This window comes from Mustela erminea, chromosome 20, assembly GCF_009829155.1.
Source record: "Mustela erminea isolate mMusErm1 chromosome 20, mMusErm1.Pri, whole genome shotgun sequence".
Lineage (NCBI taxonomy): Eukaryota > Metazoa > Chordata > Mammalia > Carnivora > Mustelidae > Mustela > Mustela erminea.
Genome location: NC_045633.1, coordinates 4,500,004 through 4,513,411, shown reverse-complemented (window position 1 = coordinate 4,513,411; position 13,408 = coordinate 4,500,004). Strand labels below are relative to the sequence as shown.

The 13,408-nt window shown below is 52.1% G+C and overlaps 1 protein-coding gene across 3 annotated transcripts in view; it reads right to left on the bottom strand.

Moving 5' to 3' along the window:
• Positions 1-2,132: 2,132 nt before the first annotated feature.
• VWA3A (von Willebrand factor A domain containing 3A) overlaps positions 2,133-13,408 on the bottom strand; it is a 68,317-nt gene continuing 57,041 nt past the window's right edge. For all 3 annotated transcript variants that reach the window (XM_032327104.1, XM_032327103.1, XM_032327102.1), the window contains 11 exons: positions 13,285-13,395; positions 12,669-12,766; positions 11,681-11,818; positions 10,600-10,708; positions 6,828-6,972; positions 6,262-6,406; positions 5,684-5,835; positions 4,770-4,893; positions 2,997-3,094; positions 2,740-2,805; positions 2,133-2,435 (listed from right to left, as the gene is read on the bottom strand). In XM_032327104.1, the coding sequence (XP_032182995.1) occupies positions 2,754-2,805; positions 2,997-3,094; positions 4,770-4,893; positions 5,684-5,835; positions 6,262-6,406; positions 6,828-6,972; positions 10,600-10,708; positions 11,681-11,818; positions 12,669-12,766; positions 13,285-13,395 (1,172 nt within the window). In that variant the 3' untranslated portion in view covers positions 2,133-2,435; positions 2,740-2,753. The remainder of the gene's footprint in view (positions 2,436-2,739; positions 2,806-2,996; positions 3,095-4,769; positions 4,894-5,683; positions 5,836-6,261; positions 6,407-6,827; positions 6,973-10,599; positions 10,709-11,680; positions 11,819-12,668; positions 12,767-13,284; positions 13,396-13,408) is intronic.

Sequence of the window (13,408 nt, the reverse complement as noted above, 5' to 3'; positions counted from 1 at the left end):
ACAGTAGTTATGTTGAATTGTGTACCTGCCCCACCCCCACCAAATTAACGTGTTGAAATCCTACTCCCCCACCCCCTCCCCGTACCTCAGAGTGTGACCTTGGAAACAGGCACTGCAGATGTGATTAAAAATAAGGTCATAAACAGATTGCCGGATATCCGCTGAGTGCCTCTTAATAAAGTCCAGTGATCTGCAGGAAAAAAAAAAAAAAGGTCATAGAGAGCAGGGCCTAGTCCAATAGGACATGTCCTCGTGGAAGCTGGAAATGCGGGCACAGACGTGCACACAGGGAGCGCATCACAGGAAGATCGGAGTGATGCTGCCACAAGGCAAGGAAGCCCAAGAAGCCAGGAGGGAGGCCTGTCACAGACCCAACAGAGCGCCTTAGTGGGGCGCGGGGGCCTGGCCAGACCTTGACTTCAGCCTCTTCAACTGGAGACGGTCCGTTCCTGGTGTTTCATGCCAGTCGGTGTGTGGTACTTTGCCATGACAACACCAGCAAAGCAAGACAAACCCCAGAGGCCATTTTCCCTGTGTCTGTAGAGGTGACACGGAAGGGCGGCACCCGAGGCAGTGACCAGACTGAGATGCACTGAGGCAGGGGCTGTGGTCACTGCTGCCTCCCTGGGCCCAGCAAGGAGACCTGCCAAAGCTGCGACTTGACAAGCCTCAGTGAACCGTGGTTTGCTTGCTTGCTTGCTTGTTTGTTTTAAATAACTGATGAATTTTTACTTCCTTCCTGAAGATCTAGAACATTTCCTGCACCCCAGATGTCCCCCCTATGCCTCTCACGGCAGGCTAACCACTATTCTGACTTATATTGCCGAGAGTTTTGCCTGTTCTTGAACAGGATGTAAATGGAATTGAACACTGTGTACTCTTCTTTTGCCAGCCTGACATTGTTCATAAGATTGAGGCATCTTGTTGAATGAAAGACAAATATCCTAAATATTTCACATTTTTTAAATTGTGGTGTAGAAATGTACACGGTACAAATGTCTCACAAATGTATCAGACCATACAGATATATCACAATGTATTTGTCCGTTCTACCAGTGATGGATATCGAGGTTGTTTCCAATTTGGGGTTTTTATGAAAAAAATATGAAAAATGTTTGGTTCTTATGAATAGTCTCCTAGAAATCTTTTTTATTTTTATTTATTTTTAAAGATTTTGTTTATTTATTTGACAGAGACAGAGAGATCACAAGTAGGCAGAGAGGCAGGCAGAGAGAGAGGAGGAAGCAGGCTCCCCACCAAGCAGAGAGGCCGATGCCAGGCTTGATCTCAGGACCCCGAGATCATGACCCCAGCCGAAGGCAGAGGCCTAATTGACTGAGCCACCCAGACACCCCTGCATAGGAATCTTTTTTTTTTTCCCTCATAGGAATCTTTTTTTTTTTTTAAGATTTTTATTTATTTATTTGACAGAGATCATAAGTAGGCAGAGAGGCAGGCAGAGAGAGAGAGAGGAGGAAGCAGGCTCCCCGCCGAGCAGAGAGCCCGATGTGGGGCTCGATCCCAGGACCCTGGGATCATGACCTGAGCTGAAGGCAGAGGCTTTAACCCACTGAGCCACCCAGGTGCCCCTCATAGGAATCTTTTAATAAAATTTTATATCACCAAAAATGTATAAACACACACACACATAGACGAACCAATCATCACTTCAGCTTAAGACTCATTTGGGTTATCATTTAATTAAATTCAAGCCATTTTTTTCATCTCAGGAGTGACCCCAGACCACATAATACATGATATATTTGCTTCATATGTACACAGCAGGGCTGGGCCTAGCAGACGCAGCCTGGTTTTCACCTGCTTGAGCAGAGCGCTCTCTCTCTCTCTCTCTGCACTTGGCTCCAGAGCAGACCTGCAATCCAGTTCGCTTGAACAGGTAAGGGGGCAGGTGGGAAGCCCCACTTGTTTCTTTTCCCAAGATGGGCTGAGGCTGAATCTGCACCTCCCCTCACCATGGACCAGGGTGGTTGGAAGCACAGAGTGAGGGGGTCAGGGTAAAATAACACGCTCTGGCTGGTTTCTAGAGCTGGGCTTCCACAGGATGCTCACAGTTTACTCCATCGGCCCCGTGGCAGGTCCTGGGGACCTAGAGATGGTTATAGGATACCAGCCTCATCCTGGGAGCACACAGTCAAGACAAGTGGGCAGGGAAGCAAGGAAGCATGCCACGGAGTGCTGGGTGTAATAAGTGGTCAGTGTCATGGCTATGGAAAGTGTTGTCTGGCCAGGACACAATGGAAGGAAGGCAGGAGGGTCCCAGCTCTTGGTGGGTCTCAGGGGCCTCTTCACAGTGGAGCTGATGCCATTGGAGCTGTGTCTTCACTGATGAGCAGGAGTCACCGGGCAGAGGGTGGGGAGAGAGTGTTCCAGGCAGGGCGTGATGCAGAGCTTCCCAGGGAGTGACAGTTCTGTGGCTGGAGTGTAGGGGGTGTTGGGGACAGGGCAGGAAAATTAGGGTGGACCCAGGATGACAGAACTTTCCTTCCCTCAGCTTCCCGGGAGCCCTGGAGCCTGGGATCCTGTTTCCTGGGCACGAACACTGGGTTACAGCTTTCCCAGGGCCAATGTATGCTCAGTGAGTAAGTATTTGTAGGCTGGTGTTTCTGTATAGAGGAATCATTTCTAGTCCCCTTCCCCCACAGCCATTACTATGAAACAGGACATGCTGTGTGGCCCTTGGAGGATATACAAGACGGAGAGGCTATCATCTCCTCTTACCTGAGAACACTTGTCTAAAGAGGAGTAACATTTGGTTCTTTGTTGTTTTTCTTCTGGAGTTGGGACCTAGTGGACAGGAGATGAAGTAAGATGGCCTCCTTGATGCCCAGATTTCTGGGCTTGGTGGGGAGAAGCAGGGCAGGAGCTCTTGGAGGAAGGCTCCCATAACCAGGGGGCATCTGGTCTCGAGGAGGCCCCCGGGGTCTGGGTGGCCCAGAGCCACAAGGCAGATGGGAGGGGCTGCTTGAAGGGTATACCTGAAGGACTGGGCCTTCCAGAGGAATCTTCTGGCCTTGGTGATCTCCTGGGCCAATCTCCTTAAATCATCTCCTTCAAACGGTGGCAACACGGGATCCTTGGAAAGGGGAAATGAACGTGAAGTTAGATCCATTAAATGACTGGATGCAACCTGAAAATCCAAAAATTTTAGAGTTAATCAAATGTGGCCTTCTACCCAATGCAGGAAATCCAGAGGCTTTGGTTTACATACCTCCAGGGACAAAGAGCTCACCACCTGCCAAGGCAGTCATTCTGCAGATGGGACACTTCGCAATAAGGTGTGGGAGGGTCTGTGCCGGGAATGGGTGGGCAGTGGCCACCGAGATGCTCACTGAACTTCACTGAAGTCAGCCCCTCTCTTCCCAGCAGAAGTGGGACCTGCTTCTTACGTCACCGTTACCTGGTAAAATCTGTTCTTTCCTTTCCCTATTCCTTCTAGTAAAACCAAGCTTCACAGGCATGCTTTTTTCATTACGTCAACCAATGGAATTCTAGAGGCTAGGGTTAAAGACACAAATTCTCACAATCAGCAAGAGAAGGTAAGGAGGAGAGGAAGCCGCGTTCTGCCCCTGGCGGCGAGAGCAGAATGATCCCATTCTGTATCCAGAAGCTATTAAAAGACTCTGATTTGTCGAGGCATTAATCTGAAGACCTTCCCAATACTGTCAATTCGTTTTCCTGTGTTGTAAGGACATGGGTGACTATTTACTACTTTGACTTGTTCTGTTTTCCGAACTATTTGTAATGTTTGTCCCTAGAAGAGGTACTTGAACAAAGGGGTCACGCAAAGCACTGACTTCAAAAATTTTGTCACGTCCTGGGAGATGTACTTTAACCACCAAAAAGAAATCTGGAGTTCTGGTTGTCTTACTTGATAATTTGTGGCCCTGAAAATGTTATAACTGACAGCACCATGTTCCTAAAAGGTAGAAACATGTGCATAACTTTTTGGTCAGAAGAGAATGGTGGGTAGTCTCCTCTTATCACACATGCGTGATGGAAACCGTGACTTTACTAGATTTACTACTTTGATCATTTGAGGATCTGTTTCAGTGACCTGAACACCGGGAGACAGAAATACGCAGGACTCAAAGCACAGAGGTTAACAGTGTGGGTGTCTGGGCTCTGGCTTTACCATTTGCCACATCCTTAGGTGTGTTCCGACTCCTTGCTGAGCCCATTTATTCATATGTTTAATGGGTATAGTATTGTTTGAGAGGATTGAAAGGGGTAGCCTCTATAAAGCAATGACCGTGCACAAAGTAAGTGCTCAGTGAACGTGAACTGTTCTGTTATTTTTTTTAAAGATTTAATTAATTTAATTTATTTTATTTTTTAAAGATTTTATTTATTTGACAGAGAGAGACACAGCAAGAGAGGAACACAGGCAATGGGAGAGAGAGAGAGAGAGAAGCAGGCTCTAGGAGCCCGATATGGGGCTCAATCAAGGGATCCCGGGATCATGATCTGAGCCAGAATCGAGATTCAGCCCAACTGACTGAGCCACTCAGGCACCCCAGAACTGCTCTGTTATTAAACAAACCTCCATGCCCTGCTTCTTTCCACCCTGAGGAGAGCCAGCCTAGAGGAAGAGCAGCAGGGAGGCAGAACCCCTTCTAGCCAGTAGTTCCTGGTCTCACAAGAGAAGCGGAGATCTTTCCAGTTAAGGGAGGTGGGGACAGAAACCCACCTCTGTGGACATTATATTGAGACATCTGAACAGACTCGGCTCCGTGGCTCCGCAAACCTACCCTTTCGTCCACGAAACCCTTGGTCAATAGGCCGTGGATTCTGAGGAGTGTGTCCTCGTCAACGGGGCAGTGGTAGCGGCCCCCAGTGAGGGTGGCCAGGTTTCTCAGGAAGTCAGCCGCTGTCCTAGTCGGGAGAACAGAGGGGCTGGGACCCAAGCCTGCTGAAAGCCAGGCAAATTCCCTGCGGCGCCTCCAGACTGTGGGGAGCTCAAGTCTGGGGGGCAGCCTCGGGCCTGGAGGCTCTGTGCCCTTGAGAACGGTCAGCATCCCAGGTCCAGCCCCTGTCAGTTTATGGGCAGTGGCAGTGGCTGCAGGAAGTGGACTGACTGCTGTCACCAGTGAGCATGGAAACACACGGCCGGCACACGGTCCTTAATCTAGCTGATGCCTGCTCCTACGGGGTAGGCCTGGTGGGGACACGGGTGTGACCTTCATGGAGCACGTGGTTTAGACAGAGCTCAAACATGCACCCAAGTCAACATAGTTTTGCCAGTGACATTAAAGTCTTTTTCCAAAGAAGCAGAATCTCTCTGGTCTAACCCATGTTCCTCTACAGTGATGGTTTATAAAAACAACCATCACGATGCTACTTTAAGCTCTTTGCCCCTCAGCATTCACCAGGGGGCTCCTGAGAAAGATCAGGATGGAGAAAACCGGGCGTGCCCGTGGGAATCGGCGCGTGTCCGCTTCCAGGCTGGAGGGAGTCAGGAGATGGGTTCTCGGATGCGGACAGAGGGCTTTACTCTGGGGTAGCACCTGCCGGGGCCCTTCTCCTCTCTCACTTACGGGTTGGGGTGAGGAGAGATCAGGGTCTAAGGGGAGTCCCTGGATGGGGCGAGTCGCTCCGACCTTGGCCCTCACACACGCAGCCCTGGGAGAGGAACACAGCTCGGACCCGGCTCCTTCCTGCCTACCCGCCTGAGCGGTTCAGGGAAATGGTGTGGATTTTCACATCTCTTTGCTCCTTGAGTCTTTGGACTTCGCTCAGAATAAGGCTGCAGCTTGTATCTGGCTTCCCGTCAGTCAGGAGGTACAATCCTTCCACATCAGGAAAACTGAAAGCTTTCTGAAAGAGTGCGCACAAACAGATGGTCTGGCTCAGGGACAGGTGCTCACCGGGAAGGGCCCAAACCAGCTGCCTGCTGCGTGTCCGACTGGATCCCACTGCCTTGTCCGTGAAGAGCGAGAGCACATCCCCACCACCCCCAATGTTTCAGACCAAGGAGCTGTCAAGGTTTAGGAGAAAGAGCACAGCCCACTTCCTGGCTGGTTAACCCCAGCGAGTCCCTTAACCTCTCTGAGCCTCTGTGTCTTCATCTATAGAATGAGAACAAGAATCCCTTTCTTCTTCTTCCTTGGCTGTTCCGAAGACGAAACAAGGTAACACTTATTCGATCTCAAACTGCTCTTTGTAATTTGAAAGCCTCAGGCTGTATCCGTATAGGGGGTGAGGGTATTTCTGGTCGGGGTGGGGCTCCGTGGGAAGACTTGCCAGTAACGCTTGCAGGATGGAGGTGCCGCCCTGAGCGCCCAGGCGGGTCACCCACTGCATGGCCTCGTGGCATGCCGCGTCGGTGGTCTCCACCAGAGTGTCCCGCCACAGTCGCAGGTCCCCCGCAAAGCTGAGCAGGTTGAAGCTGGGGAGGCGGGGAGGGGGGGTGCAGAGAGGCGGTGAAAGGGAGTTGCTAGAAGATGGCTGGCTGAAGGAACCCCGAGGACAGCGTCAGGCCCCCCTTCTCCCTCTGCCTCTGCCTGCCATTCTGTCTGCCTGTGCTCACTCTCTCCCCCTCCCTCTCTCTGATAAATACATAAAATCTTTAAAAAAAAAAAAAATCAAGTTCAGCTGAAATCCACAATTCAAGGCCGCCTGGTGGTTCCTTGGCTCTGCTTGCAATGGTCCCCGGGCTCGAGATGGATTTCTAACGGCTGCTTTACCTCTGCAACAGGGTGTGGTGTTCTTTACTGCTCAAACAAGCTAGGCCTCCAGGACTCGTTTAGGGTGAAGAGGGAAGCCCCCACGAACTGCCCCCCCACCCCCGCTCGCCCCCTGCTTCTCACCTGTCACAGTGCTTCCGCAGCTGCTCCCAAATCAGCAGGATCAGCTCCGTCTTCACCTGCTGCAGGGCGGGGCCCACAGACCCCGATGTGTCCACCAGGATGCACACTCGGCTCTCCAACACGGCACCAAACAGTCGGCGGCTCCCTGCTCCGAGGTGGGGCAGAGGCAGGGAAGGGGTGAGGGGTCGCCCCCTCTCCGCCTCCCCGGGGTGGTTTTTCTCATAGCAGCCGTCAAATACCAAGTCTGCCAAATAGGCCTGTTGCCTGACTGATCACCGATCAGATGTCAACCCACTGGGAAGATGGCCTTGGTGGTGGTGCTGGGGGGGGCTGTCAGTTGTCCAGGGCAGAGCTCGGCAGTGGTGTGGGCTTTGGGAGGTCAAGGTTTTAGCTCTGGCTTTGCCCGTGAGCTGTGATCACTTGCACAAGTGGTTATAATTGCTCTGGCCTTGGGGTGCCTGGGAGGCTCAGTCGGTTGAGCGTCTACCTTCAGCTTGGGTCATGATCTCAGGGTGCTGGGATCGAGCCCCACGTTGGGCTCCCTGCTGAGCTGGAGTCTGCTTCTGCCTCTCCCTCTGCTCCTCCCTCCTGCCCATGCTCTCTCTCTCTCTCTCAAATAAATAAAAAATCTTTTTATTTTTATTTTTATTTTATTTTTATTTTTTTAAAGATTTTATTTATTTATTTGACAGATAGAGATCACAAGCAGGTAGAAAGGCAGGCAGAGAGAGAGAGAGGAGGAAGCAGGCTCCCTACTGAGCAGAGAGCCCGATGCAGGACTCGATCCCAGGACCCTGAGATCATGACCTGAGCCGAAGGCAGAGGCTTAACCCTCTGAGCCACCCAGGCGCCCTAAAAAATCTTTTTTAAAAAATTGTTCTGGCCTTGAGTTTCCTCATTACTACCGTTAAGCGATGGAACAAAGTAGTGTCGTTTGGAGCTAGAAAAGATGTTACAGAGCGTGGAGTCCCTTAGCAGGTCAACGGAAATCAGCAAAGCCTGGCGCTGTGCCCTCATGGAGCTCAGAGTGAGGCAAAGAAGACACATGTGAGATCCACAGTTACGGCTCCGGACAGTGTCCGGAGCACATCCTGGGGAGGATCTGAATTCCGTGGGTCAGCTACCCCTGCAGGTGGAGTGGTAGCGAGCGGAGAAAAGAGGCGGAGGTGTGGAGGGGGCAGCCTGGGAAAGCCCGAGCCGGAGACGGGGAGGAGAGCATGGCGTGCCCCAGGACCGAGAGAAAGCCCATGCAGGCAATCAGGACCACTGGGATGGAAAGACTCGCGGGGAGAGGGACAAGAAGTGAAGCTGGTGACATGGTGGAAGGACTTGGGATTCATCCCAAGGGGAAAGACAGGACCAGTGGCTGGCCGGGGTCACACAGACCAGTGGTGAGGGCTGACACTCATACCCACATCCTCTGACCCACACTTCAGTCAGGCAGCTGCTAGCCCTACCCTCCTGGCCCCAGGGCTAAATAAGGAAGGTCACCCAGGGGAAAGCCAGAGGGACAGCTGACAATGCATGCTGTCTTCTCCAGTCACACGTCAGGGACCTCATTGGAGGCAGCAGTGGAAACAATGGAAAAACTGCCACAGAAAAGACAGGCTGCTCTCCAGGAAAAGGTGGACAGAGCTGGCTGGACCCCAGCCCAGGAATCTGCCTCGACTGCTCTGGGCTGTTCTCTGGCAACCCTCATGTCAGCATGACGACAAGAGGGAGCCATCCTGAGGCATGGGAGACGTTCCGTGAGCATGGCCGGCCAGCCAGCCATCCGAGGGACCTCCAACCACATCCCCCCTGGAGGAGCTGGACGGCGGGAACACAGAGCCAGTCCTCAAGCCCTGTGGTCTCTGCCTCCACAATCTCTCTGATTCTGCCTCTGTCGCCCGTCTCCGTCATCCCCAGCTCTTCCGGCAGGTCCTAGTCTTCCGCCTTCCTGTAGCTGTCCTGCTGTGAGGTTAGCTGATTCCACCCCACCCCCTCCACAGTTCCGCACGGCAACCAGCGGGATCACTGCCCATGTTGACTTGATCACGTTCCCCTGATTCACAACATTCAGTGGCTTCCAACTGCTCTTAGGACAAAAGACTAAGTCTGGGCATGGCCTCGTCGATCTGGGATGGTCTCACCCTAACTTTCCCTCACTCTCAGCTACACTGGCTTCCTTTTTTTTTTTTTTTTTTTTTTTTTAATTTAGAAAGAGAGAGTGTATGTGTAAGCAGGGAGAGGGGCAAAGGGAAAGGGAGAGATTGATTCTCAAGCAGACTCCTCACTGAGCATGGAGCCCAATGTGAGGCTCAATCTCACCACCCTGAGATCATGACCTGAGCCGAAATCAAGAGTCCGATGCTTAACCAATGGAGCCACTAGGCGTCCCTCACATTGGCTTCCTTCTAGTCTTTGTGTTCAGCATCCCCTCACTAACTGCTTCCCTAGCACCTCAGACATGCCTATCTTTCCTCTCTTTGCCCAGTTAACATCTACTCATTCTTCAGATCTTGGCTGAAATATCACCGCCTCAGGAAAGCCCTCCATGATTTTCCCGTCCAGGCCTGTCGCCCCCTTAAAGGCTCACCCTGCACCACGCCCATCTCCTCTCTATGCGTCACTCTTGTGACGTTAGACTTATTTGTGAGACTCTTTGGTCAACGTCAGCCTCCTAAACGGTATGCTCCACGAGCTCAGGGGCTGTGTTGGGTGTCGCCTTCCACCATCTCCCCAGGGCCTGACGGGAGAGCGGCCATATTGGTTGAATAATGAAGGAATGAGTGACTACGTGAACTAGCCCTGGGTTTTGAAGTGTTGGTGGCGTTTGAAGTATGAGGTGGCATTGGGGTGCGCACCTGTGTGTGAGGCGGGGACTCCGTTCATGGCACGGAAGGCGGAAGGAGCAGCAGCCTCACCAGCCTTCACACCCTTCCCAGCAGTGAACATGCATTGGGGTTGGAGAGAGGCACGCGACCTCTTTGTCCCATGTCAGCCTCTGACCTGACAACTCCACCTGGAGCTGGCAGCCCCCTCCAGGGCTTTGGGAAGCACAGTCATCACCCCACTCCACTGCACATGGTCTGTTTTACCAAGTTCTACTGCCGAGGACTGGACCCAATGAATTTGCACAGGATCCTGAGGGCCTCTCCCTAGCGACCTCTATAAAAGGCTTCCTCTTTTCCTTCTGCCTGTTGTCCCAGGAACCATCCAGGCCCCAAAGCCTCCACGCCCCCCTGTCCAGCTCGAGCTATCTACCTGGCCTCTCGGACTTGATGCTTCTGGCCATCTCTCGATCCCCAGCCCACCCTTCTCCAGGATGGGAGCCTGGCTTTTCTGGGCCAGCCCGCCTGTTTGCCTGCCCTGAAGGGGCCTTGGTGCTCTTTGTAAAGAACAAGGGGACTCTTCTCCGTCGGGACCCTCTCCCATGACTACATTCACTGACCCCTGTGGGGTCCAGTCAATACTGAATTGAGCCTCTTGAGGGTGAGCACCTCAGTCACATCCAGGAAGGCAAGGGGTGAGGCATGTGGCCTTGCGGGATGAGCCTGGACAGGCCTGCGTTCTCTCTGGTGCCCTTTGACCCATGCTCCTCCCTGACATCCGGCAGCTTGCCTGACCTCGGAACCCAGAAATCATGTGGTGCCAGGATGACCCTCCTGGCCTCACCCCTGACCTGACAGTCTGTGCGCCTGGCCTGGGAAGGGCGGGCCCGGGTCCCTGGGGTTGACCTTCTGCTTCCCCTCACGGCGCTCCCACCCTCCAGGACGGCAGGCAGGCTCACCGGACAGCAGCCACTGCAGCCTCTGGACATAGCGCCTCATCACCTTCTCTAGGCTCGTGATGTACGCTTCCATTTCCCTGGGCGTCCAGTGGATGTGTCTCACTATCCCCTGGATGAAGGCAAGCCCAGGCAGATGGCCCTCCGTCAGCTACGTCCTCAGATCCCCATCACCGCCGTAAAGGGTTCAGTCAGTTGTGGGTAATCATTTCTAAAACATCTATTAGGCATTATATATTCACTTATAGGCTTTTTTCTTTGATCACGCTACCAGATTTATCATTCTAAAAGGAGAAGGGGAGTTGGGATGATGGTTTTGTGCCAAATATGGTCACTGTGATAAAAAAACATAACATCTCTAAATTTTAAATTAGAAAACCCTTAATGGTAGGACAAGAAGTCCATAAATGTCAAACTGAAAGATGACCACAGACAGGGAAGGGGACTGACAGTTTGATAAAACTCCCATAAAATCTTTCTGGTGAATAATTTTGAACTTGGTGGCTACTTCTGGCTTTCTAGTTTCCCCTAATGTTGATAATGTCATATCAAATGGCAAGGGTAGAAATAGAAAATGGGGTCTTCTAAAGAAAGAACCCAGGATTTGTTTTTCAATTGTACTAAACTCCCTTGTTCCAGTGCCAAAACAAAGGGAAAAAAAAAAAAAAACAACGACCTTCAAACTACAAACTAGAGAACACCGTCCCCTCACCCCTGGGGTGGAGACAGGGAGGGAAGCCCCCAGTCCCTGCCATCCTGATAGAACCATCAGCAGACCTGGGGTACAGACGTCTGTGAGCTCTTCAGCTGCTGTGCTATGCTCAGCTACTGTTTCTAATTCCCAGGCTGTGGAGCGTGTCTAGCTCTGGGGGATGGGGTCGGGCCCTCCCCGGGTTGACTCTTCCTCCAATGGGATCTGCATTTTCCATTTGCCGAGAGCCATCCCACTTTGTGGATAGAAGCAGGAAGAGAGGCCGTGGCCCGGACATGCACATGGAGGTCCCCCCAACACAATGGCCCATTTGTGGCTGGTCACAGGCAGGGGGTGGGAGAAAGGGAACGAGCAACAAAACCCACAACTCACGTTGATTTCTATGCTGGGCAGGATGCTGCAGTATTTGGCTGCCACCAGCCCCTGGACTGACTTCTGATGAGTGCAGCTGGGACCCATGTATCTGGAGATTTCCATATTCAGTTTTTTTAGCCCATAATTTGCTACCCACTTGAGAATAAAGGAAAGAACTATTATCTTGGGTAATAGAGGCTTAAATGAATGATGGTCTGATTCATCTACTAAAACCCTGTGTTTGAAATCTGTCTCGTGCTTAAAATGGGAGGTTCTTAGGTCCTCACCGGGCATCCGTGGCTTGTGGATTCCTTCCCCGGCACTGGGGAGAGAGGCACAGGAAATACGGGGAATGGGGAACGCAATTTACTGAGCATCTGCTACTTCTAAGTCTGGTGGACGTTCCTGGCTCCCCAGGATCTATTTCAAGCCTCTCCCACAAAATTCCAGTGGAAAGCCATGATTGGTCTGAAGTTCAGACTCTAAACCAATGAGGATAACCTGAGTCTCTTTGTCTCCGAGAGAGATACAAGCATGGGCAGGATCACCGCCATCAAGCATGGCTCTGGCGTTGGCCCCGTCAGAACCAAGCTCAGACATTTAAAGAAAGGCTGTGGGGAGACAGACGGTCTACCTTCAGGATAGGAACAAGAAGGGGGATTTCTGTTGCTTGCAACCAAAACACGGACGCCCCTAAGTGATCTACACAAAATATACTTCGATAGTCACCAATTCTATCAGAAAGGAACAACTGTCTTCATTTTTACAAATGAGGACACAGAGATGGAGTGTAGCTAAATGACTTGCCCAAGGTCCTCCAGCTAGGAAGTGGCAGGCTCAGGTTTCAAACGTGGGTCCACATAACTCTTTCCCCACCCGCCACATGACGCAGTCATTGGAAGCACATTTGCCCCCACTTCCAGGGACGTCCATCTTCCTAGAAGTGGAAGGTTGGTGGGAGGAATTATCGCCTGAGGGACACGTGCTGGTGCTGAGGACCTCGTACCTCTTGGCTTGAGCAAACTGTATCCTTCCTGGGCAACTGGATGGACGTGCTGACCCTTCGTATGCCCCTTCCTTGAGGGTACTTCTTGTATACGAAGCCTAGGAGAAACAGGGGGGTTATCCTGTATGCCGCCCTCCCCCCACTCTCCTCCTCCTCCTCTTCCCACTTTGGCTTCCCTTTGCTTATTAATTTCTCTGTCCATCAAGTCAGCTGGAACATTCCTTAGGGGCAATTTGCTGAAGGGTAGAAGGGAGACTGTCGGGGGAAGCAGACGGTAGCCTCCCCTCTCCACACCTCCGTGAATCGTTACTAGAATTTGTACCATTTCGCAGTAATCAATGGTGGAGCCGTCGGGACCTGCGGACACTCATCTCCGCTCCCTTCTCAATTTCCCCATCAGCCTGAGAGTGCAGGACATGTCCTCTGATGGATGGGGGGTCGGTAGTGACAAGAATTTGCATCCCCCGGGCTGGGAGACCTGAGTGGCTTGAGGGTAGGCACTGCTGCCCATGTCCTGGGACAGCTGGAGAGGGTCTCCCTCCCACGGGGCCTGCTGACCCTACAGTTCCTACAGGGCGACGGAGCTGTTCAGACGTCTGTGTAGTCTCCAACTCACCCACGTTATTCCCCGATTCTGTATAAAAAAGGGAGAGAGAGGTCTCTGCTTCCCTCCGCGCGGTCTTCCTCCTCCGTTTTGCAGGACCTTCTCTCACAGGCCGGGCTGCAGCTAGGGGACAAGA